Source organism: Megalobrama amblycephala, linkage group LG14 (assembly GCF_018812025.1).
Source record: "Megalobrama amblycephala isolate DHTTF-2021 linkage group LG14, ASM1881202v1, whole genome shotgun sequence".
NCBI lineage: Eukaryota > Metazoa > Chordata > Actinopteri > Cypriniformes > Xenocyprididae > Megalobrama > Megalobrama amblycephala.
In genome coordinates this window covers 13,126,812-13,152,153 of record NC_063057.1, presented here as the reverse complement: position 1 = coordinate 13,152,153, position 25,342 = coordinate 13,126,812, and the positions used below count along the sequence as shown (strand labels likewise).

At 36.8% G+C, this 25,342-nt stretch overlaps 3 protein-coding genes, 1 long non-coding RNA gene and 2 other non-coding genes across 14 annotated transcripts in view; 1 reads left to right on the top strand and 5 right to left on the bottom strand.

Moving 5' to 3' along the window:
* Positions 1 to 4,658: 4,658 nt before the first annotated feature.
* On the bottom strand, positions 4,659 to 14,080 carry cmasa (cytidine monophosphate N-acetylneuraminic acid synthetase a). Of its 2 annotated transcripts, none has more exons than XM_048157351.1 (9): positions 13,084 to 14,070; positions 11,521 to 11,830; positions 11,297 to 11,439; positions 10,569 to 10,724; positions 9,934 to 10,067; positions 9,707 to 9,801; positions 8,615 to 8,789; positions 6,895 to 7,054; positions 4,659 to 5,028 (listed from the first exon to the last, which is right to left on the bottom strand). In XM_048157351.1, exons 2-9 carry the CDS (start codon positions 11,754 to 11,756, stop codon positions 4,793 to 4,795), a joined length of 1,335 nt encoding a protein of 444 aa, XP_048013308.1. In that variant the 5' UTR covers positions 11,757 to 11,830; positions 13,084 to 14,070; the 3' UTR covers positions 4,659 to 4,792. The 2 variants fall into 2 exon arrangements, 1 of the variants encoding a protein (XP_048013308.1); XR_007179847.1 differs by adding an exon at positions 5,327 to 5,542 and having other exon boundaries at positions 4,888 to 5,028; positions 11,521 to 14,080.
* Positions 8,157 to 8,297, bottom strand: LOC125246492. Its single transcript, XR_007179894.1, has one exon. It is a non-coding gene; the product is annotated as a U4 spliceosomal RNA (small nuclear RNA).
* Positions 13,165 to 13,305, bottom strand: LOC125246493. The gene has a single exon (XR_007179895.1). It is a non-coding gene; the product is annotated as a U4 spliceosomal RNA (small nuclear RNA).
* LOC125246409 overlaps positions 13,233 to 25,342 on the top strand; it is a 35,516-nt gene continuing 23,406 nt past the window's right edge. The window contains exons 1-2 of one of the 2 annotated variants that reach the window (XR_007179848.1): positions 13,233 to 13,362; positions 22,931 to 22,994. This is a non-coding gene — a long non-coding RNA (uncharacterized LOC125246409). Of the gene's footprint in view, positions 13,363 to 15,769; positions 15,830 to 22,930; positions 22,995 to 25,342 lie in introns of those variants that run through there. The other variant, XR_007179849.1, reaches the window with a different exon arrangement.
* Positions 16,415 to 19,428, bottom strand: kcnj8 (potassium inwardly rectifying channel subfamily J member 8). The gene is made up of 2 exons (XM_048157352.1): positions 18,727 to 19,428; positions 16,415 to 17,675 (listed from the first exon to the last, which is right to left on the bottom strand). Exons 1-2 carry the CDS (start codon positions 19,074 to 19,076, stop codon positions 16,775 to 16,777), a joined length of 1,251 nt encoding a protein of 416 aa, XP_048013309.1. The 5' UTR covers positions 19,077 to 19,428; the 3' UTR covers positions 16,415 to 16,774.
* Positions 21,609 to 25,342, bottom strand: part of abcc9 (ATP-binding cassette, sub-family C (CFTR/MRP), member 9) — a 40,448-nt gene continuing 36,714 nt past the window's right edge. For 5 of the 7 annotated variants that reach the window (XM_048157349.1, XM_048157346.1, XM_048157345.1 and 2 more), the window contains one exon: positions 22,277 to 22,414. Coding sequence is in view for 2 of the 7 variants with exons in the window: in XM_048157350.1 (XP_048013307.1) it covers positions 22,277 to 22,414 (138 nt within the window). In the remaining 5 variants the exon portion in view is untranslated. Of the gene's footprint in view, positions 22,415 to 25,342 lie in introns of all 7 variants that reach the window. The other 2 variants (XM_048157350.1, XM_048157344.1) reach the window with 1 other exon arrangement.

Sequence of the window (25,342 nt, the reverse complement as noted above, 5' to 3'; positions counted from 1 at the left end):
ATAACCCTCAAATGGATCTTTACAAAGTGTTCATCATGCATGCTGTTATGTTGAGATTCGTCTGTTCTTCTGAGGTCTTTTAAACAAATGAGATTTATATAAGAAGGAGGAAACAATGGTGTTTGAGACTCACTGTATGCCATTTCCATGTACTGAACTCTTGTTATTCAACTATGCCAAGATAAATTCAATTTTCAATTCTAGGGCACCTTTAATAGCTCTTTTGCACATAGCATAGATATAGATATATTCACTATGTTTTCATAGCATTCAGTTGGTACATTTGTTTGAAGGACAGCATTTGGCAGGATGTGGAATATTGTGTTTTGTCAATAAAATAAAATAAAGAAAATTGGGCTTTTTATCTGATTAAACGATTAACCAAAGAATATCAAAACAATCATTAGTTGCAGCAGATGTGATTGACACTGACACTGTAGTTTGTTTCTATACATGTTACCATACTACCTCATACAATGTAAATACCACAGTGCATTAATATAGTAATTCAATTATTCAGTCCCTATTCCATAGCACCTTGATATTGCAATCTGATACGTCACTGTACCACAGCACCAGCACAGTACCTTTTTTATAGGGCAAGTTTTCCTTAAGCCATTTTTTCCAAAAGTTTTTGATAGTATGCTGTAGGTGTATTTGCATTAAGGTAACATGATTAAATTATAACTGTGAGATACACAGATTCTTTCCATGCAGAAATATCATCTCTCCATTCTAAATTTAAAACATCCCCAGGGCTTAAAACCCTGATCAAAGTCAATCCAATCCCTCCAAACCCACCTGAGGCTCCATTGTAGAGGGACCTGTGACTGCGCGCAGAGATGGGAGAGGCTGAAAGGTTTGGGGTTTTTTAATGAGATGATAGGTACTAGTAACAACTGGCAGGGCCTACTATTGCCGCCACACACCTGTGCCCCGCACGGCTGGTCTCATCAGTTTCTATTGACCCAGTTTAATTGGCTCCAGTGGACAAGCAGGAGTTAGTGAGAGAGAGGGACCTTTGCAAGTATTGATCCTTCAACTTACTGCCTGAATCTAAAAATTCTCACACTGCTTTAAAATCTTACACCCCAGTGGGTTTAAGGAAGGTCACGTGTAATGTCATTGTCATGAGTTAATTTATTTAGACAACAGCTGCAACTGTCCTCTGATCAACTCAGCTACTCCAATATAGTGGTTATGTTTTTGATTCATTCTGGCAACTCAAATCTTTTAAATCTATTCACTAAAAATGATTGGTTCCGTGAATTTTTAAAACAAACAAATACTACACTGATAAAGTATTTTTCTAACCACATCAGTTTGCATCTATTTCTTTTTAAATAATCAGATTTTCAAATAGAATCAGCATAAATCTAGTCATTGTGAAAACAATTCAGATAAAAAGTGAACATGGTTTAAAATGTGACTAGCTGTGCGGAAAAAAACAAAACAATATTCAATTAGTTAAAATGTATGAGATTAAAAAAAAACTGATTTATTGATAATATTACAACACATTCAGTTCATTAGTACTACAGAAATCTTACTCGTTTTATGTATTACTGACAAATATGCATCACATCAGATTTATTAGTTTGTTAAAACTGCGTAATCCAAATGGATAAAAATATAATATGCAATTCAAAAACATAAATCTTAAATTTGTGCCTACATTTTTTTTGAGGTCAGTGTCATTTTACTATGTATTTACTATTATAGTATGTATTATTATTTTTAATTAGCTATTTCATTTTCATATTGTTATGTGCTTTTTGTAATTTTTTTGTTTGTTTTTAAAACAATTTTATTTAGCTTTACTTTTATTTCAGTTTTAGTAATTTTAGTAGCCTATTAAACTTATTTCAATAAGTTTCCAATGCAACATTTCTAATTTTCATTTGTTTTTTGTTTTTAAGTTTTTCATCTGATATTTATATTTTATTTTAGTTACTAAAAACACATTTAATCGTTTTATTAAAAAGGTTCAATATGTAACTTTTTTGTTGTTGTTGTTAGTTTAAACAAAGACTATAGAATAACACAAGAAGTGTCACTCGTATTGTTTTGAATGGGAGAAAGTGTAACGCGCAATATGGCGGAATAAGTCCCGCCTTCTAAATAAGAGCCAATCGCCGACTGGTAAAGTCATCGCGTCACTTCAGCGGCCATTAGAACAAAGTCCCTTTAAGACAAGTCATTTCACTCGGCGGCCATCTTTGAAACGCCTCTCGGGCATCCTGGGCATCCTGCAATCTCTTTGAATGGGGAACATCAAATTCTCCAAAACTGTTTGCCAACCTTACGATTAAATTTCATATTTGAAATCACCAATGAAATCTAACAACAACCGGCTCATAAATTTAGTTTCTAAACGCTCGAATCATGACAAAAAAAACTATTTTTCAGGCTGGATCAAGCTAATGCGCATGCGCAGACCTAAATGCGCGTCTCTTCGGAGGCGCGCGTCTCACTGTTTCTATAGAAACCGGTGATTCTAACGGCTGCTGAAGTGACGCGATGACTTTACCAGTCGGCGATTGGCTCTTATTTAGAAGGCGGGACTTATTCCGCCATATTGCGCGTTACACTTTCTCCCATTCAAAACAATACGAGTGACACGTCTTGTGTTATTCTATAGTCTTTGATTAGAATCACCGGTTTCTATAGAAACAATCAGACGCGCGCCTCCGAAGAGATGCGCATTTAGGTCTGCGCATGCGCATTAGCTTGATCCAGCCTGAAAAATAGTTTTTTTTTTTTTTTGTCATGATTCGAGCGTATATAAACTAAATTTATGAGCCAGTTGTTGTTAGATTTCATTGGTGATTTCAAATATGAAATGTAATCGTAAGCTTGGCAAACATTTTTCGAGAATTTGATGTTTCCCCATTCAAAGAGATTGCATGATGCCCAGGATGCCGAGAGGCGCGTTTCAAAGATGGCCGCCGAGTGAAATGACTTGTCTTAAAGGGACTTTGGTTTAAATAGATCTAACAAGTCAATACATCATCGATCCTTCTTCCAAAACGTGTTTTTGTCTTACCCTGATCCACTATGTTAAGCCTGTTATAAGTGTTTATATTTTAGTGGGAAATTGCGTACATGCGTCACTCATGTCTTCTTGTATCCGTAAACAGAAGAGGCTTGTTCGAGATGCATCGGCTGCGCAGACCGATCGGCGTATGGCATCTCGAACAAGCCAAGAGAAAAGTTGCTCCGGCTACTTTGACGCATGTATGGCGTGGGAGTGGCATAGGTTAGTTGTCACAACAAGTGAGAAAGGTTGACATGGAGCAACTGAATCTGAAACCTCGAAGGAATCTTTTTTTAAAAAAAATCCCGAACAGTCTGCTGGCAAGGTGACAGAGCTCGTAATAAAAGGAGAATCAACATTGGCTTGGCTTTTCGGAGACGGCAAGAACTGAGGGATCTGAAATGTTGTAAAAGTGACGTGGAGATGATGTTTTTATTACTCAACAGGTGAGTAAGGTATTTTATTGAACAGATAAGTTGCCATATGTAGCTCTCTAACAGAGTTCATTGTAAAGCATTATCTATTGTGAAGGGTCATGTTCATCCACACAGTCAAGCAGAGCCGAAGCACAACCAAAACAATGTTCTTCCGCAAACTGCTTGCAATTTTGTTTTTTAAATTACGCATTAGGTGTTATTTCAGCTATATAGGCTCTTTAGAGTGAAATATCCAGACATTTTGGGGTCCTTTTTGAACAACCGTACACAATAATATCAGTCCCTTAACAAATAAACAAGATTTTTTAAAATCATTGATTAATTCTGTAAACTAAGCAAAGCTACTCCAGTAGGCTACATGCATTTCCTGTTATCGCTTTACCATTTTAGCCTTTGAAACCAACAGAACTGTCTGTAAGATTAACTCAAACAAGATAATGCTACTTTATCATAGAACCTAAGTTATGAATTAACATTTAATTTCCAGGGAAATATCTTATCTTCCCACTCTGTTTAGTTATATAAGTTGAGATAAGTTGACTGGGTGATTTAGTGGCTAAAATTTATTCTGCTGGCATTGCACTGTGCACACAATGACAATGTGCCAGAGGATGACGAGAGAGAGTTAATTGGGTTTGCCCTCTCTCTTAGGGTGCATAGATTAAGAGGAATCATAAATTAACAGACCTATTGAGTTTTAATTGTGGCTGGTGAGTGGAAATCTCACCCTCATTATGGCCTCTGTGCCTTTACCCTGGTGATCATCATTCAGGCATCACACAGAGACAGCTAAAGGTCATGTATTGCTGCCAAACAATAAAGAAATTCATGAGGGCGAAGAAACTGTCTATGTTTTAGTATGCAAAACTTGGTACCATGGTGATCATATAATAAGTATCAGTGAGGTTGGCTAGAAAGTTTGAAGCTGGGCTTGAGTGATTTCCCTTTTTTGATCTCACACATGGAGTAACTCACTTAATGTATAAGATGATGGTGATGGATACAATGACAAATTGCTGTATTATATATTTCTGATATTCTACTTTCCATTAATCGGGTAATGAAGGTGACATTGACTTAGTTTGTTGTAAAGGTCAGGATTTGGAATAGTATTTTAATATGTGAAAATAAAATGTAACCATCATCTGTTTAGTAGACATAACAGTCACATAATAATGGACACATTTTTTTTTTTTGACAATGAAAGTTTATTTGCTCATCATGATCTGTTGAATTTAAATGAGGTGCATAACAAATGAGGTCATTTTTTTGTACAAGACTGCCCTCTGGTGTATATTTTGAAGAGCACAAGCATGTTTTATTCACATCGGTTATCAATTGGGCAATCCTCATATGTGCAATTCCCGTCCTGCCCCATCTGAGACATAGTGTTCTTTTTCAGCCGTAGGATGTGTTCGGCAAACTCTCGCACGGCCCCGCGACCTGCCGTGCAGTTGCAAGAGTACTTGGCAGCGTTGAGTGGCACCGGGGCATCCAGGGGTACTGCGCTTAGCCCTGCCCGGTTCAGGTACTTTACATCTTGGTCATCATTGCCTGATACAAAGATGTTGGGACACAGACAAAGAAGTATATTCCTTTTTAAAGAGGCTATATTGAAGAATTTTCATGTATTACATTTTTGTAACAAAACAGCTTGTAATGAAACATAAAAAATGAGACCTTTCCCCAACTTCCTAGGTTGTCTATTAAAGCCAGTAGACTGATTTTTATGTAAAGAAATCATGCCGGGAAAATTTTGGTGTGAAAAAGAAAAAGAATGTGACATAACCAGATCTATAGTCTATAGTCCCAATAAAATAAATTTTATAATCAAACTATCGTAACAGTCTACCTGCTGTCATGATGCTGGTGAATCGGTGAGCTGTGCCAACATATCCACATCGCAATTATCAGATGCTTTCTTAACTGCCACTTTCTCACTGCTGTCATTTTTGTTGTGTGTTTATTTTGTTATTAAGAGGAAAGCATGCAGCACATATTCACATATTCATCCGAATGCCACTCTCAGGATGTTCATTGCAGCAAAGATGTTTCCAACTTTTTACTTCTAATCAAAGAACGAAAAAGAACTTTGCTGTGAGTATATCAGGGTCTTGACTCACGTTGTACAGTACAGTCCAAAAGTTTGGAACCACTACGATTTTTAATGTTTTTAAAAGAAGTTTCGTCTGCTCACCAAGGCTACATTTATTTAATTAAAAATACAGTAAATTTGAGTAAACAGTAATAATAAACAGTAATATTGTGAAATATTATTACAATTTAAAATAACTGTGTACTATTTAAATATATTTGACAAAGTAATTTATTCCTGTGATGCAAAGCTGAATTTTCAGCATCGTTACTCCAGTCTTCAGTGTCACATGATCCTTCAGAAATTATTCTAATATGCTGATTTGCTGCTCAATAAACATTTATGATTATTTTCAATGTTGAAAACAGTTGTGTACTTTTTTTTTTTCAGGATTCCTTGATGAATAGAAAGTTCAAAAGAACAGCATTTATCTGAAATACAAAGCTTCTGTAGCATTATACACTACCGTTCAAAAGTTTGGGGTCAGTAAGAATTTTTATTTTTATTTTTTTGAAAAGAAATTAAAGAAATGAATACTTTTATTCAGCAAGGATGCATTAAATCAATCAAAAGTGGCAGTAAAGACATTTATAATGTTACAAAAGATTAGATTTCAGATAAACACTGTTCTTTTGAACTTTCTATCCATCAAATAATTCTGAAAAAAAATATTGTACACAAATATTTTGCACAATTGTACACATTAAATGTTTCTTGAGCAGCAGATCAGCATATTAGAATGATTTCTGAAGGATCATGTGACACTGAAGACTGGAGTAATGATGCTGAAAATTCAGCTTTGCATCACAGGACCACTAGTGTCACTAATAACAAGCGTTTCTGAATTCTACATAGAGCTCTTTTAAGTCATTCTAATAAAAGATTATTATTGTATTATCACAATAACAAGATAAAAGTAATAGCTTTTAGTATTCATAGTTAATATTGTGGTACAATCTTTTGATGCTGTATTATAAAGCCCAGGACACACCAAGCCGACAATCGGACTGTTTTTAAGCGTCGGCCGACTAAGTTTTCCCATTGTGTTCTGAACCAGTGGCTCTAGTCGGACGATGTCAGGGTTTTTTTGGGGGCCGATTCAGTATGTAGAATCAGCGTCGAGCGAGAGAGAGAACTGACTGGCTGTTCAGTTTAGTGAACGAGTCGAAGTGTGAGAATAACAGCAAAACAGTGAGCAAACAAGTCAAGGCGGTGCAGTTCTTTGGCGTCGGTTTGGTGTGTCCCTATCCTAAGACAGACCATGGTGTTACAGATTATGGCATTCGGCTGATGTAACTGGGAGAAACTTAGAGCACTTGACTCACCCAAGTATGCAACCTCTTTCCATTCCAGCCCTTTCTTCTTCATGAGTTCCTTCACCTGTTTCAGTTTGTAATTCACTTCGAGCAGAACTTGACAGCCCATCCTCTTGGAGAGTTTGTCAGCTAAGGCTTTTGATATGGGGTTTTTTTCTATCAAAATAACCTATAGGAGATGAGAGGGGAAAAAAAACACTAAACACCAGGGCTTGACATTAACACCCACCAACCCGCCAAATGCGGGTTGATTTCAGCAGTGGCATGTAACACAGTCACTCCTACTAGCCACTTTGGCAGGTTGAATTTTAGATATAATAAACTTTTTTTCAATTGTAGTCTTTTACAAAGGCATCTGATATAATAAACTAAATGGAATGTTGTGTTGTCAAAAATACTGTTTTTTCAATGCATATCAATACTGAAATATCTGAAACGCTTCCAATACTCATTTTCTGCAGAATAGATACACGAATAATTTCTCACTCTCTGACAGCAAGTTGAGACACAAACCCGCCTCCCCTCACTCACTCATTTCATTTGCTCTGGATGAATATTATTGGTGTTACAGGGTTTGAATTTCGGTGTGGGATTGCACGTATTGCGCATAATTGAACTCATTCCTGCAGATTTAATATAATAAAGCCGCCTCTCAGTACTAAATTGAGTCCTTTTTCGCTGCTTTTTGCTCTTAAACAGTCAAATACACACAATATAATGTCAAAATGCCGTCAAACAGTATAATGGATCCGTGTGTCAGGTCTTAAAGTAACAGCAGCCTAATATACCTGCTGCCAAATTATGAGAGAATATTAAAAATATCTATATGGCAGTTTTTGGTATCGATGTCAAAACAGTGAAAATGCTGAGTGTCTAGTAACATGATTGAGCAAAGAGCAAAAAAGTTAATGTCAAGCCCTGCTGAACACACATATAAATTATTTATAAAAAATAAATAAATTAAATGGTTAATACTTTAATAATGAGATTGAATAATAAATGAGATTGAGATGTATATGTAAATGCCTTTGTTACTGTTTTTTGTGCATGTATGTGTACTGCTGCTTAACAGAATCAATGTATTAACTTTAATTGTATACACATATATATATATATATTTCTTTTTCAATTATTTTCTATTGATTTTATTTATTATAACATTTTAATCTTCTCTTTGTCAGATTGTGTATGTATGTATACTGTTTCTAAAAGAGAAATGCATTTTCACATTTCCTCAACAATGCTATGTCTTTCTTTAACTAATAGATCAGTCTCCGTAGAAACTGCCAAAAATTGCCAGTGCCGACTATATTTCAAGTCGTCACGGCGGGGTATTGGGTAAAGTTTTCAATTAGCAATAATCGCGCCTCGGATAAACCTCATAGGCTACGATACTGCCACTGCGCAAGGATAACTGGCCAGAGGAGACATCAGAGTACTTGTGCATCTGAGCCTCTGTGATCATGAATGGTGAGACCAGCAAAACTTACTAAAGATCATCAAACTGCACAAAACTAGATGTAAACTGTTAAGAAATAGCTGTATTAAAAAGTGAAATATCAAGTTGTGCATTTTATAACAAAGTTTTATATAGTTAAAAGACAAAAACAAGAGGCATCTCAGATGCATGATGGGATACGATGAGGCAAAGACAAAAGAGGGGTCTATTGTTGAGCGGGGGTAGGTTAAGGTCGGGGGTGGGTAACACAAGGTTTCCAAACATAATCACCTCCACTCCCTCTTTCATCAGCATGTTGATACCGGCCTGGTCTCTGATGTTGATGGACACCATCTCCTCCTCTTTATTCGCTGAGATGTTGATCTGCCAGTCTGTCAAACATCCTGACACGTTGCACAGCAGGAGCTTCACAACTTTAGGTTTGTTCTTACCGAAGTAACCAAAGCTGTATCACATATACACACCCATAAACAGTTTGCTTAAGTTCAGACTTTGCACTCTGCAATGTGGTTGTTTGCTAACATAAAGTTGCTTAAGGACTTCAAACACAAGCCTTTTATTGGCAAGGCGTCACATTAGAGAGTCAGCTACACATGTTTAATTACGAGGGGGGGTTAGTTCACCCTAAAATGAAAATTCTGTCATTAATTACTCACCTCATGTCGTTCCACATTCACAAGAGATTCGTTCATCTTCAAACATAAATTAAGAAATTTTTGATGAAATCTGAGAGGTTCTTTTTTTATCCTCCATAGAGAGCAATGTGCCACATTTAAGGTCCAGAAAAGTAGTAAAAACATAATTAAAACAGTCAACGTGACTACAATGGTTCAACCTTAATGTTATGAAGCGACTCAGTATTGGCGACGCTGTTCACGTGAGCAGCACAACGTATTCATGTGATGCTGATACAGGAGCCGGCCAATACTGAGCCGGCATTCTGATGTAGAACCTGGAATCGCTGCAACATAAATAGTGTAGGAGAATGACACAGATTAGAAGAAATTGTTCAATAAATTCAATATTTTTGTTTTGCTTTTGTGCACAGAGTATGCTCGTCACTTCATGACATTAAGGTTGAACCACGGTAGTCACGTTGACTATTTTAACGATGTCTTTACTGGACCTTGAATGTGGTACTTGCGTTTCTTTCTATGGGGGATAAAAAACTTGGATTCCATCAAAAATATAATATATAATATGTGTTCAGAAGATGAACAAAGGGGTAAGGGTTTGGGACGACATGAGGGCGAGTAATTAATTACAGAAATGTCATTTTTGGGTAAACTAACCCTTTAAAATAGTAATAATGTGTAATTTACAGGCAGTTGCAGACAATAAAGGTTTTATTTGTTTCTTCACCTCATCACTCTCTGTTCAGCTACGGGCCAGTCTATGTCAATATCAATATCCACGCTGTACTTTGGGTCCATCTCATATAACCTGGTTTTTCCACCCTGTGAAATGTAACAACAAAATCACAATCTGATTAAGGATATGAAGTATATTATTTCTTGCCTATGGATTTTTCTGTCAAGCTTTTTTGGCCACATATTGTGTGACTCAGATTTTTAAGACCAAAATTTTACCTGAAGAAGACTTTTTTCAATGAGTCCTTTGGTTGCAAAGTAAAAGGAGCCATTTTCACACAGCTCTCCGTCCCAGTCCTGACGGCGCGGCCTTTTAGCTGGGTCCAGGTTCTGCGCTTCAGCACAGATGTTCCCTGAAAACAAAGAATAGGCCGTCTGTAATTTAAATAAAACTTTAGAGTCTCCTTCAGAAAACATTCTAATATGCTGGTTTGCTGCTGAAGAATATGCTTTCAAGATTTTTAGATGAGTAGAAAGAATCAAAGTAATCTTTTGAAATAGTAATCTTTTGTAACATAAATGTCAGTAACCCCCGGTTTCACAGACAGGGCTTAAGCTAGTCCCAGACTAAAATGCATGTTTGAGCTATTTTAACTGAAAGCAACTTGTACGGACAAATCCTAAAATATGTCAGAGCCATTGTTTTGTCTCGAGAAGAACACCAGTAATGTTTTTTACTAGTGTATGTATATAAAAGTTACTTAATTGAACTAAGCCCTAATCCTGGCTTAGGCTACGCCCTGTCTGTGAAACCAGGCTATAATGTCTTTACTGTCACTTTAGATCAATGTCTTGAATCCTTGCTGAATAAAAGTACTGAACACTGATACTGAACATTTTGCACTTCAACAGACCTTGTTTCTCGACCTCTTTCCATCGGAAATGGTGTCGCCGGACCACAGAGAAGACAGAATCATACCCTTGCTTGGTAATGAACTCCAGAGCCTCTTTGAGATGGAAAGGGTGCAGACATGGAGATGTGGCCTGGATGTTACAGATGACCCCCACATCTGTGCAAGAACATTCAATTTGATCAATCAGGGGGGGGGGGGGGGGGGGGATTTCTGAGCTCCACCATTTACTATTAACACACTCCAGACCCTCAGAGGTTAAAGGAGAATATTGTTTAATGTCAGAATGTTCACCTTATCTCTATATTTTGGAAAACAGTCTGAATCTAACAAGGTTTTGAAGATTGCGACCTTGAGGAATAAGCTGTACGTCTTTGTCACAAGGACTAAATATACTGACTCAAACCCATATTTTAAATTAAAAAAAAACATTACTCCCATGGTAAAGAGATTTTATTGCAAACATTCTTCTGCGTAATTGCATGAAATTGTTTCAGCTGCAGAGTTGGTTTTTCAGGTTTCGTTCACAATACAAATAAAGGCATGGTAGGTGAAACCTTCCTGGTATGCAACCAGAAGTGACACAACTTCAACATTTAAACTGGTTTACGTGGCTTCTTTCCTGTTGCTGGATGAGTGGACACACTTGTTTTACAAGCTCTAGTTACAACCCCCTATACATAATTATTCCACGCAATGGAATTTGGTTGCAACAAAGCTTGATTTCCAACCTGGGTTCTGTCTGCTGAACTCCCGAATGGTGTCCAGTGAGCTCGAAGTGTCTTTGGACACCTCTGGACTCCTCCTGTGCACTTCAGCACCCCAAGCCCTGGCCACTCTCTCAATCTCATCATGATCAGTGGACACCCAAACACTGCAAAAGCATGCACAGGACACAATATTGTAATATTGTGTTATACAATACAACCAATCACTGAGTGAGGTGACACTCTACCTGTCAAAGACCTCCGAGTCCAGCGCTGCTCTGATCACCCATCCGATCAGAGGAACACCTGCCAGCTTCTTTATGTTCTTCAGAGGGATGGCTTTGCTTCCTCCACGGGCGAGAATAACAGCAGCGATGTGTCTTGAATCGTCCAAGTTGACTTTTCTTACTTTTGTGATGGAATTGTCCTCATGACTGTCTTGTTGCAGCGGTCGCTTACCGTTTTTGTTTACTTTTGTGGCCATTTTTGTTGCAAATCAATTAGTTTTTCCCAGTCGCATCAGGCAGCAGACCGTTTCTTTCAATACGAAGCAATTATCTGCTCAAATAAACCATATACCTCAAAGCTATCTCTCTGTGGCTACATGACGTCAGTAACTACCATAACTGCAGAGAAAAACGCTCACTTAATATGAACTGTCTGTTAAATGAACAACTATATAATTACATCATACTGCTCTGAACAGAGTAACACTGAATAGCGAATAAATATTAAACAATTAATATGCCTTCATTGAAAGAGTTTTGATTCGGCAAATATATATAAAATGCGCGAAATTACGATTATTTACGGTACTTCCGTTTACAACCAGGAAATGTTCTAATGCAAACACTGCATAAACTTTTTTACATCATTATGTTATTTCATTAGTTTAATAGCAATTTCTTGGTTTCTCAATCAAATGTTTCATTCATGTAATTGTGTTTATTTCCGAAAAAGGGTTTTCAAGCATCAAAACAATTAAGTGTAATACAGCTTTGAATTATTGTTGTTTTTCAATACATCAGAATAAGTCCTGCTTATTTTATTTATTTTTTTCAGAGCAAAAAAATAAATATACATTTATTTGATATTTTTTCACATTTCAATTTGATATTGTGCGAACATTTTTTACAGCTTTAAAACTGTACGTCACAGTAAAGTAGGAATAATTTTTAAAATAGAATATTTTACTCAGTCATTATTTTACACATTTATTTAACACCTTAAAAATATTTGTCACTTGCAGATAAAACAGTAAAGTAGGGCTAATTACGTTATATATATATATATATATATATATATATATATATATATATATAGGTTTAAAGTAAAGTAAATGCCGTCCTTTTCACATTTCCTGGTTTCTCAGAAGCGGAAGCCGTCATAGTTGGGTTAACTTTCATAGCAGTAAATGAGAGACTTCATTAAATATATTTTTTTGTGTTTCCATTTGCACAAATAGCATAAAACAAACTCCACAATTGTGTTTTCACAACTTTCAAAAAGAGGAAAAAACAAAATAGAAAGCGATTGATAACGGCAGTCAGAAGAGAGAAAGATGTCATTTTTACCGTCACCCCCTTAGCTAGTTTTTTTTTTTTTTATTATTTATTTGATGCAAAGGTAATATAATACTATGTATAGTGTTATAAATGTACATACGTTTAAAAAAAAAAAATTAAATATAAAAAACTTTTCTGGATTTACGATATTGATGACCGTTAAAAAACGTCATCACAGCCTAAGTATTCAAAGAGTCTATTTGAAAAGTAGAAAAGACCGTTAAACTATGAAATCAGCAGACTCACCATCTACGACTCCATATCAGCATAACGTAACAAGAACACACTATCAAATGTTAATTTTCTTATATTCACCGAGTTTATCAGTCTCCGTAGAGACCGTCAAAAATTGCCAGTGCCGACTATATTTCAAGTCGTCACGGCGGGGTATTGGGTAAAGTTTTCAATTAGCAATAATCGCGCCTCGGATAAACCTCATAGGCTACGATACTGCCACTGCGCAAAGCTGACGTACCTACTGCCAGAGAGGAGACGTCACCAAACAACCCAGCAGTTCCCTCGACGGTAAGTGTATTTATCATTCCCTATCGCGTAGACAGAGTCACGGCGGACTGGGATATGTAATCGAAATGCTGCAGCAAAGGCAAGTCGTGAAAAATATGTGTTTTCATGTACGATTTTAACAAAAACATAGACTATTGGATGACCTGGCGCAGTGCATGCTGGGATACACAGCAGTTTTTAAGCATACTCGGAACAAGTGCCTCAGATTCTTTATTAACATCATTTTAACCTAGATGCACACGCGTATATAAAAGTCCATTTTCTCTGCAGTCAGTGGCAGTGCAATGCAAGCGATCCCGTGTTTCTTTAATCACATCTAACGCTTGTCATGTATCATGTGAATGTCAGAACTGCAAGTGACCACCAGAGGGCGGTATTTACTCTCTTAAAATAATTATTCCCCATTGACTAATGACATCGAGTGATTAAGTTCGTAAAGTTGCTTAAAACTGAGCAAATATTATAAACAATAATCACTTAAATGCGAATTTATCATCGGATGTTGCGGCTGATGATTCATTAGTTTGTCATTGGACCTAATCTAACGTTATATAAAATGTTGGATATAATACAAAGCGTAGTTGTATGTATCTTCATATCGTGTAATTATTATAACAATATTATACTGAACGCAATTACTCATTTAAACAGTTCAGAGTGTTAACTTTTGCTCTATTTATCACCCTCAGTAAACATTCGACTTAGCTATCCACACTTGGTTAATTATAAACAACACAATATTAATGCAAATGAACATCAACAGTCGAGTGATGTTTACCTGCCTTACTCTTGGATAATCAAAGTTTGAGATGCTCTTGATAATCGCAATGAGGATGTTTGAGGAAAGTCCACTGCTTACGTCTGCAATTCCACAGCCAGACCACACACAACACACGCAGTTTTACCAGTTCACCACCAGAGGTCGCCACGAACACTTTCAAGTTTCACCAGCAGGGATCAGCACATCAGCATCACAATCGTTTTTTAACCAGTTTTACCCGTGAGATTATTTTATTTTTTGGATAATTTCCATTCAGCTTCAATACACTTTTATATATTCGTATTTGAGGTTTTATACACAGTAAAAAAAAAAAAAAAAAAAAAAACGTTGCTGTTGTTGTTGTTTTAACCCAACCGTTAGGTAACGCATATTGGGTCACCGTGTTGGGTTATTCTCAAAAAATGTTGGGTCATTTTTAACATCGCTGGGTTATTTTTAACCCAACATTATTAAAGGGTTAGTTCACCCAAAAATTACATTTTTTTGTCTTACTTACTTACTTACTTTTTTTGTTCGGCTCACTTAGTTTTATCGTGGCCACGTCAAATTAATTCGTGGGAACATGATAATAAGTAGTGACCACGAGATCATTTTGTCGAGGTAATGACATCCTTATGTCGTGGCCTCGAGAGATCATATGGTGAGGGAACGATATATTTTTTTCGACTTTGTTAAAGCAGAACTAAGTAACTTTTTTTACCTTCATAAATAGTTTTCTAAGACCTTACGATGGTTAATTGACTTGTAGTGATGTGTTTGAGGCGTGCACTAACCCCCTCTGGCACGTCTAACGTACGCCAGAAAACAACACTTGCAAGTTGAGCTGCACCGACCCGAAACAAACTCTCCTCATGTTTACGTTCACGCGAGAGTGACAAAATGCTTTACGGTAATTCAAAAACAATGTATATATTATGACTTTATAAGACAATTTCGAAAATTACCCACCTCCATCGAGTGTACTGTATTTGCAAATTACCCACCTCCTCTTTCTTGTACTGTATTTGCAAAACTACTGCGCTGGTGAGCGTTGTAGTCGTTGAAGTCCAGAGCTGCGCTTGGAGTATTTACGACAGTGTGATTCACTGAAGGAAACTGTAGGGGGAGCTTCGCAAATCTTACTGAGTTCCGCTTTAATCTATTTCTCATGGCCACGAGTTAAATGTTTAAACAACCTGCGCCACCATAGCAACCTGGAATTACAGAAATGGATTTACTATAATAATATTTATTTTTATATTAACATATTGCGAACTATTACACTGTATTGCTCGTGATGTTTATTCAGTCTCATACGGAGTTGACACAGTGAAAGCAGTTCAGTGCTAAAGGCTCTGAGTGCTTCCATGTTTAAGTCTGAACATCAACTCGTTATTGGCTGGCTCCTGCGTCAGCATCACACACATTCGGCGTGTTGATCACGTGAACAGCGTCTGCCAATACTGAGCCGGCGTTCTGACAGAACCTGGAAGTGCTGCAGTGTAAACAGTGTACAAGACTGACAGAGGAGAGACGAATTTGTTGAATAAAGTCGTTATTTTTGTTTTGTTTTTGCGCACAAAAAGTATTCTCGTCCCTTCATAACATTAAGGCTGAACCACTGTAGTCACGTTGACTGTTTTAACAACGTTTTTACTACTTTCCCGAAGATGAACGAAGGTCTTGCGGGTTTGGAACGACATGAGGGTGAGTACTTAATGACAGAAATTTCATTTTTGGGTGAACTAACCCTTTAAAGGGATAGTTCACCCAAAAATGAAAATTACCCCATGATTTACTCACCCTGGAGCCATCCTAGGTGTATATGACGTTCTTCTTTCAGACGAATATAAACAGGGTTATATTAAATAATGTCCAGGGTAATCCATGCTTTATAATGGGAGTGGATGGTGGCCCAAATTCTAAAGACAAAATGCACTCATCCATTATAAAAGAAGACCACACGGCTCCGGGAGTTAATAAAGGCCTTCTGAAGTGAAGTGATGAGTTTGTGTAAGAAAAATATCCATATTTAAAACTTTATAAACTGTAATCTCTAACTTCTGCTTTCGTACACGCGTTCACGAGAGAGTGGCGTTAATTGCTTGTGATGTAAGATGCAATCCACTCCCATTATAAAGCATGGATTACCCTGGACATTATTTAATATAACTCTGATTATATTCGTCTGAAAGAAGAACGTCATATACACCTAGGATGGCTTGATGGTGAGTAAATCATGGGGTAATTTTCATTTTTGGGTGAACTAACCCTTTAAGTGAGTAGAGTTAATTGAAATAAAAAATCACAGAGAGGAAACCAGATGCTTTATTGAGCACATATATCATTTATTACAGAACAAATGAGAAACTCTAAACTATTAAGTGTGAACCATATTGTCCATTTTGCATTTAAGCACTGAGTCATATAGTGATCATTTACTTAATATGCCTATTTATTTTGAAATTACTTATTATTACTATTATTTGAAGATAAACACTTATAGACCATCCATTATAATGTCATAAATGTCTCAATGTCTCACGTTGCACCATCATATATAAGAATAATCAAGGAACAGAAGAGAACATTGAAAAGAGCATGACAAGAACTTAAAGAAAGACAGATGAAAAGTGCTAACCAGGCCATTTGTCATGTGACAGCTAGATTTGGACCACCCTCAGGGGTGAGGAACTGCACTTTGGGTACGGCGAGGGCTGAATTATTGCGCCGCATGGAGTTAACCTTGCGCATGGAGTTGTTCCTCCGCATGGAGTTCCTCTTGCGCAAAGAGTTCTGGTGCGACAGCTCGCTCTTCTGGAGCGTCTGGATCAGGATGGAGGGCTTCTCGTCCAGCTCGCGGGCGCTGCACCGTGGCGTGGCCACTTTGACCGTGTTCCCAAACTTTGAGTAGTCCACCGAGTACACGCCCTCTTCCTCGGTCACTATAGGCACAAAGCGGTGGCCCCACTGGATCTCCTCGGTCACGTACGAGGTGCGAGCCTGAGTGGTGATGCCTGTGGTTTCCACCACTCCTTCCAGGATAACGATGACCTCCAGATCGCTACACTGCAGCTCCATTGCTGACAGATCGTACAGAGGGCTGTCCTTATCGATGACGTGACATATGATCAGAGGTGCCAACAGGAAGATGCTGTTGCCGGCCACCGCGCTCTCTGTCTGGACGTCTATCTGATGGATGGGTATGACCTCGCCCTCTGGGGTGGTGGTCTTTCTGACCACTTGGAGGCGCACGGCGGCATTGATGATCATGCTTTTGCGCAGGTCGCCCACCCGGATCATGAAGCACAGGCGGTTGTTACGTACAGCGATGACGGCATGCCGGCTGAAGATGAGGGTCTCAGCGCGCCGGTGGGACTGGGCGGTCTTCATGAAGATGCAGCCGAGCATGACGGCATTAATTATTAGGCCGATGATGTTCTGTAATATGAGCACTGTGATGGCTGCGGGACACTGCTCTGTTATCATACGCCCCCCGAAACCTATTGTCACCTGCACCTCAATGGAGAACAGGAAGGCAGAGGTGAAAGAGCTGGAAAAGATGAAGAGAAGTCACCAAACAGTTTTAGGCTTCTAAAATTAATGAAATAAGTTTCTATCCAAAACAACTTAGTAATTTTTCCCTAATAGTACATCATCCAAATTTTAAAAAGTACTTATTTCTATACAACAAAACACACGTCAATTGTCAATTTATATTTTTTCCTTCTAATTTTAATAATTTTATATATATATATATATATATATATATATATATATATATATATATATATATATATATATATATATAAATTAATTCGTATTTTTATCACTACATAATTTTAATAATTTGAAGTGTGGAAAAAAGAAATAATAAAGAATGACTAGGTGTGTCTAAACTTTACACTAGTATAATAGTAACTATTTTTAGCCTCGTATATTACTTGTTATATATGTGTGTGTGTGTATATATATATATATATATATATATATATATATATATATATATATATATATATATATATATTTATTTATTTTTTTGTTAAATATTTGCATATACATAATAAATATTCACAGAGTACACACACATATATTATGTAAACACAAACTTTTATTTTTGATGTGATTAATCGCGATTAATTGTTTGACAGCACTATAACAGATGTATCTCAGTTTAACATTTTTTAAAATAAATCAATAATATTTTTAAATAAATATTTATGCCTTGAAATATTACCTTCGTTTTATATATTTATATAATTATTTTATAAATATTTTTAAATGTATAAATGTAATAACATTTACATGAATGCAAAAATGAAGAATAAGTTCTTAGTCTATATTCTTTTTTTCATATTTCCTTTTCAACAAGATCTGTTTTATGCTGTACTATGCAGCTGAAATGACTAAACTTACAACATTTACTGGAATTAATTTACAATAAATCTAATATCAGTCATTAGTTTGCCATGATAAATCTGTAAGAGTTTTGATAGAGGGTAGACATGTTTGGAACATTATTAGTCTCATCTGCACAAACAGACTCTTCTGATGTCTGTTACTTAACATTTTGCCACTGACCAAAATGACTTGACCACACTTACTTGACATTAGTGACGCATTTCTCAACGACAGGTTTACGGTTTGGGTCCAGATCCCCGTGCGCAAACGCCACCAGCCACCAGCCCATAGCGAACAGCAGCCAGCTGCACAGAAACGTCATAGTGAAAATGACCAGGGTAAAACGCCATTTGAGATCCACCAAAGTAGTGAACACGTCCTGCAGGAATCTGCCCTGCTCGCGGATGTTCTTGTGCGCCAGGTTGCACGCGCCGCTCTTGGCGATGAAGCGCGCTTTGTTCACGCGGTCCCTGAACACGGGTTTGCGGGGAATCCGTGACACGAGCGCGGGTAGCGCGAACTCTTCAGGAATGATGCTTTTACGCGGCAACATTATTTGGGCATGTCACTGCAGACGGTCAGGAATAAAGCCTCTCCAACGACTGTCAAACGCGCAGCTCCAGTTTAATCACCATCCTGCACTCTAACTCTATTAAAGTAGCATAAACTAAAGCAAAGAAAGTTGTTTTACATCAATCAGACCTTAATCTGTGTTCTTGTGTGAGTTCATACAATAAACATTCATAACGAGCAGAACACACTCCATGTACCGCTAAAAGGCTTCAAAAAGTATCTTTATGATGATTGTGCAGCGCTCTACAGGACTTGACGCACATGGGCGGTACATGATGTCCTGCTGCCTCCAGCTCTGCAGACGAGAGGCTTTTAAAACTACTTTAAAAGACTGCATTATTTATATACACCCTTATTTTATAGACTTTTAAAAAAATGAATATACTAAATCATACAAAATGAAGTAAAATGGCGTTCATATAGTCTACAGTATACAGGCTATAAAATATGAACAAATAAGCTATAAGCCAGTCACAAAATACTTGCAGGCCAGGACATTTTAAAAATATGTAAAATTTTGTACAATTTGAATGTGTGTATCTACAGTGCACTGCAATGTGATGTTATTGTAATAACGCAAGCTTTTTCAAACTGGGGTCCGGAGACTCATTGAGGGCCGCAAGAGGGGGCTAGAGAGTAAATGCTAATTTTTATTTTATTTTATATTGTACTTAAAAAAATAAATAAATTATATATATAAAATTAGCTTTAACTTTTATTTTAGGGTTAACTATTCCCCCACACATTTACCGAAATTCAATTTTTTTTCTGCTTTCTGGAGACATGTCAAAAATCATCAGATTAAACTTAAATGTTTCTTTTAGTTTTTACCAGTAAGAAATAGCCTAATGATAATAATAATAAACAAATGTGCATATAGTTTGTGCAAATAATGATAATAATAATAATCTTTTCTTCTATGAGACATGCATCTTTTTAAGAGTTTGGATCTGTGTATCTATTCTATGAAGTTTTTCCACTTGTTTTTAGCTGCTCACTAGTAAAACCTATCTGGAATAATATTTATTGTAAAAAAGTGCTAAAAAAAATCTGAATTAAAAATGTTTCTCTTGAAGTTTAAACATCTAACATGATCCTAATAATAGGATAAAAGATACGCCGACTACTTAATACAAAGTAAATATTATGCAGATAGTTTTCAGTGCGTTTTCACAATTCAAAAGGCAATTATTTAAATGTTATCTTTATCATTTCACACTTAATATGTTTCTCACACAGTATAAATGGGTTTATGAAAATATATAGCTGCTTTATTAATAGAAATGGGGCATTTGGGAGGCATCAAAATGGAAAGTTCTATGAATTAGCGAAAATGTGAGCAGAAGGGGGCGCTGTGTAGCAAACTATTTTCTCCTAAGGAACTGAGTGAGCTGTAACTCGAGATATTTATGTGAGGGATCTCATTAGTTTAATAATAATAATAAATTAATGCATTACTTTCGTGTAGGCTTTTCACCCAGTATGACCATCTGTTGCTGTGGCATTAACAGGCTATTCGTTGTTCTGTAGAGCTGAGCACCATACATGTTAGATAATTTTTTAATGTTCCTTTTAAAATTTTTGCTAGTAGTTTTCTGTTTAATAATAGTTTTGCTTAAAAGTATGCAATGGCACTCAAAAGCTATAAGTAAACACACAAAGCAATTTTTATTTTCATTTCATGTGTAAAAAAAAAAAAAAAATTAGGCACAGTATAATGCAGTTAAATGCTTATGGTACAAATGCTATTTTAATTACATATGTACATTTAAAACAGTCCATCATGACTAGCATGCAAATACCTCAAATTAGCAGTAATTGCAATAAACTTAGAGTGTTTTTGATATGACAGGCTGAAATGTGCTGCTGTTGGCTCGCAGTGAAGTTTGACGTCGTGTTTACACATCGCCGGAGTGTGTAACGCGTGTCGACTGCCGTTTTACGCAATGGTTGGATTCACAAGTTACTGGAATATCAGTGCTCAAGTGTGACATCACAGCTCACTGCAAACATTCATCAAATCACTGACCCTGACAGTAAGTGTCCAATGAACTGAAAGATTTCCCACAGTGGTTACACCAAACACAGCAATGCATCATTTTACTGCAGGGACAAAGAATCACTTGCAAAATATTGTTTAGATCATCTTTGGCTGTGACTTCCAGAAAGCAGAACGTTCAAATAAAGAAAGCTGAAGGTTAAAAGGTAAAAGTGATGTGCGGGTAGAGACTGGCACTCCATTAAAGGAAGATGAGAGAAACAAACGAGGTTATGTACAATATATTGCAGAGACTGCAGACTCATTTTGACATCCCAATAATAAAACGTCATAGGAGAGATAAATCACATGGTTTGAAATGATATTTAACTGTAGTGTACTTAAAAAAAGTCTTGGCCTATTTTCTTAAAACTACAATGTGTTTGAGTGTTTTTTAAATTGGGTTATAGGGTGAGCCTCATAAGAAAAATGTCCAAATCATGGACATTAGTTATTTCATTTCAAAGTGAAAAATGACATTGACAAAAGTTTTAATGAAATTCACCCTCTTATTCATTTGGATAAGGAGCAAATGTTTAAAATGGAAAATTCCTGAACAAAGACTGATACAACATTATCACAAAAAAGAAAAAGAATGAAAATAAGCTTTTGGTTAAGTAATTTGCATAAGAGGAATACAGTAGAAAGTATAAAATACAATCAGTTTTGTAGGGTGCGAATAACACATTAGGGTTGATGTGGTGGACATTGCAGGACTCCCCAGAAAGTGAGGGCTCGCAAGAGTGCAGGGTGCAGGCTTTGGGGAGCCAGCTATATTTGTCCTCCCTCCCTTAAATCTGTATCAGCAATGCACTTCAGACAGACAGACGAGAGCGTCAGGCCTCAACAGGACAGACATGCTCTGTACAGTGTTTGTACTAGTCAAAACACAGTAGATACTTATTGCTTATGCATTTCAGAGTACACAAATCATTACTTTAGGAAAAGAGCGGTAAGGTAACAAAATGCTAAAAAAGAGTCTAATACTGAGTTTAGGGTTCATATGAAACATAACAGCTCAGAGTCCGTGTGTAGTTGAGTCCTTTCTGATGCCTGTGCCAACGCATTGGCAAAAATGGCTGTAATTTTTTTTATAAGGCCAAAAGTGGTATAAACTGATGTGGTGATAGAGATGAGTGACTCTACATGTCTGCTTTGACAATGGATGCAAACAAGCCGTCCTCTTGTTCCATGAGAATCTCTGGTTTTCCATACTCCATGATGCTTCCCCTTTTCATCACAATGACTAGATCAGCAGTCAGGATAGTGTGGACACGATGCTGTGGAAAACAGGCACAATCAAGCAGATGTGTGCAAATGTATTTCGATTAAAACAAAACCTTAGCTGTTGAGATTACATTTAACTTTCCCCTTTTGTTGCTCAAATCATTGCAGGTTTCTGTAATTTTGTCATTTTTATTAGTTCTTTAATTACATGTAGTTTTATTTAAATTTTAGTAATTTTTAGTACTTCAGCTTATTTAGTTCAAGTTTTTCATCTAATATTTATATTTTATATTTCATAAGTTTTATTTTTTTTATTTCATATAGTTTTATTTCAATTAACAAAATGTTTTAATAGTTTTAGTTTCAGATAAACTGATCCGTCAAATAAGATTAATCAATTGCTACACCAAAAATTTTTTAAACAACATTTGTCCAATTTCGTGACAATATTTCTTACATTTTCCCCTGTGTCACTCCTCGTATTAAAGCTGCTGTAAGCAATTTCATCTGTTCAATTGTGATTGTTAGTTAAAAAAGCATCCCAACTTTTTTTTTTTTTTTTTTAACAGACCCTGCTGTTACCAAAGCCAGAGTGTGTTTTCTTAGGATAACTTTTTCATTGATATCTCTCAGGTAAGAGCATTTTATGTCATATTGTCTCTATTCAGACTTTTAAAAATACATTTTTCATGACACAGGACTGTGTAAGTGAACAGCAAAAAAGCTAAAAGCTTATTAAAAATTGTAAAGGATAAATGGCAACCAGTTAAAACACCTAATATATTATTTAAAAAGTAATATACACTTTCATATACTTTCTTAAATTTAACCTTCATGTTAAAAGAAATACTCGTCAAATGCTAGTCTGTCACATCTTTTTTAGGTTTTATTTCACGTTCATGTTTTCAATATGTTTTATTTTGAAATTTATCATAGATGTGTTTCATGTCATGTGATTCCCTGTTCCCTCATGTGATCTTGTCATGTGCTTCTTTTACTTCATGTGTCATTTTCTGATAAGTGCCTACTCCATAAGAGTATGCGATTTCAGACGCAGCCCATGTATATACAGTGGTGTGAAAAAGTGTTTGCCCCCCTCCTGATTTTTTATTTTTTTGCATGTTTGTCACACTTTAATGTTTCAGATCATCAAACAAATTAAAATATTAATCAAAGATAACACAAATAAACACAACATGCAGTTTTTAAAAGAAAGTTTTTATTATGAAGGGAAAACAAAATCCAAACCCACATGGCCCTGTGTGAAAAAGTGCTTGCCCCCCTGTTAAAACATAACTTAACTGTGGTTTATCACACCTGAGTTCAGTTTCTCTAGCCACACCCAGGCCTGATTACTGCCACACCTGTTCGCAATCAAGAAATCACTTAAATAGGACCTGCCTGACAAAGTGAAGTAGACCAAAAGATCCTCAAAAGCTACACATCATGTTGAGATCCAAAGAAATTCAGGAACAAATGAGAAAGAAAGTAATTGAGATCTATCAGTCTGGAAAAGGTTGTAAAGCCATTTCTAAAGCTTTGGGACTCCAGCGAACCACAGTGAGAGCCATTATCCACAAATGACGAAAACATGGAACAGTGGTAAACCTTCCCAGGAGTGGCCGGTTGACCAAAATTACCCCAAGAGCGCAGTGACGACTCATCCAAGAGGTCACAAAAGACCCCACAACAACATCCAAAGAACTGCAGGCCTCACTTGCCTCAGTTAAGGTCAGTGTTCATGACTCCACCATAAGAAAGAGACTGGGCAAAAATGGCCTGCATGGCAGAGTTCCAAGACGAAAACCGCTGCTGAGCAAAAAGAACATAAAGGCTCTTTTTTGCCAGAAAACATCTTGATGATCCCCAAGACTTTTGGGAAAATACTCTGTGGACTGACGAGACAAAAGTTGAACATTTTGGAAGGTGTGTGTCCCATTACATCTGGCGTAAAAGTAACACAGCATTTCAGAACATCATACCAACAGTAAAATATGGTGGTGGTAGTGTGATGGTCTGGGGCTGTTTTGCTGCTTCTGGACCTGGATGACTTGCTGTGATAAATGGAACCATGAATTTTGCTGTCTACCAAAAAATCCTGACGGACAATGTCCAGCCATCTGTTCGTGACCTCAAGCTGAAGCGAACTTGGGTTCTGCAGCAGGACAATGATCCAAAACACACCAGCAAGTCCACCTCTGAATGACTGAAGAAGAACAAAATGAAGACTTTGGAGTGGCCTAGTCAAAGTCCTGACCTCAATCCTATTGAGATGCTGTGGCAAGACCTTAAAAAGGCGGTTCATATTCGAAAACCCTCCAGTGTGGCTGAATTACAACAATTCTGCAAAGATGAGTGGGCCAAAATTCCTCCACAGCGCTGTAACAGACTTGTTGCAAGTTATCGCAAATGCTTGATTGCAGTGGTTGCTGCTAAGGGTGGCCCAACCAGTTATTAGGTTTAGGGGGCAAGCACTTTTTCACACAGGGCCATGTGGGTTTGGATTTTGCTTTCCCTTCATAATAAAAACCTTCATTTAAAAACTGCATGTTGTGTTTACTTGTGTTATCTTTGATTAATATTTAAATTTGTTTGATGATCTGAAACATTAAAGTGTGACAAACATGCAAAAAATAAAAAATCATGGAGGGGGCAAACACTTATTCACACCACTGTATAGCCATCTTGTTTCCAAAGTCTGTTGTCTAGCTTCCTGTAACATTAAGTACCAAGCAGTAGCATTGCTACGTCTACTTTAGGGGACTTGATAGTACAGAAAGCTAGACAACAGACTATAGGCTTGTTCGAGATGAACTACATTAGCCTGCCATCGCAGGCGGGGCAGGAGAACAGAGACAGCCGTCAGGTCAGACACTTTGTGCTTTCCGTAGTGTGCTGAACCAACGTCATTCATGGCAGACCACTTGATTTTTGCGTTGATTGTAGCCGAAGAAGTGGATGCGATTGAAATTCCCATGTTT

Bases quoted from the DNA above. Each gene is read 5' to 3' on its own strand.
- cmasa (XM_048157351.1), bottom strand. From the start codon at position 11,756: ATGGCCACAAAAGTAAACAAAAACGGTAAGCGACCGCTGCAACAAGAC. The intron at 11,440-11,520 runs GTAGAGTGTCAC...ATGCTTTTGCAG, and splicing joins GACTCGGAGGTCTTTGACAG to TGTTTGGGTGTCCACTGATC. The intron at 5,029-6,894 runs GTGAGTCAAGTG...TCTTTGTATCAG, and splicing joins GAAAGAGGTTGCATACTTGG to GCAATGATGACCAAGATGTA.
- kcnj8 (XM_048157352.1), bottom strand. From the start codon at position 19,076: ATGTTGCCGCGTAAAAGCATCATTCCTGAAGAGTTCGCGCTACCCGCG. The intron at 17,676-18,726 runs GTAAGTGTGGTC...CATCTTTTCCAG, and splicing joins AAATGCGTCACTAATGTCAA to CTCTTTCACCTCTGCCTTCC.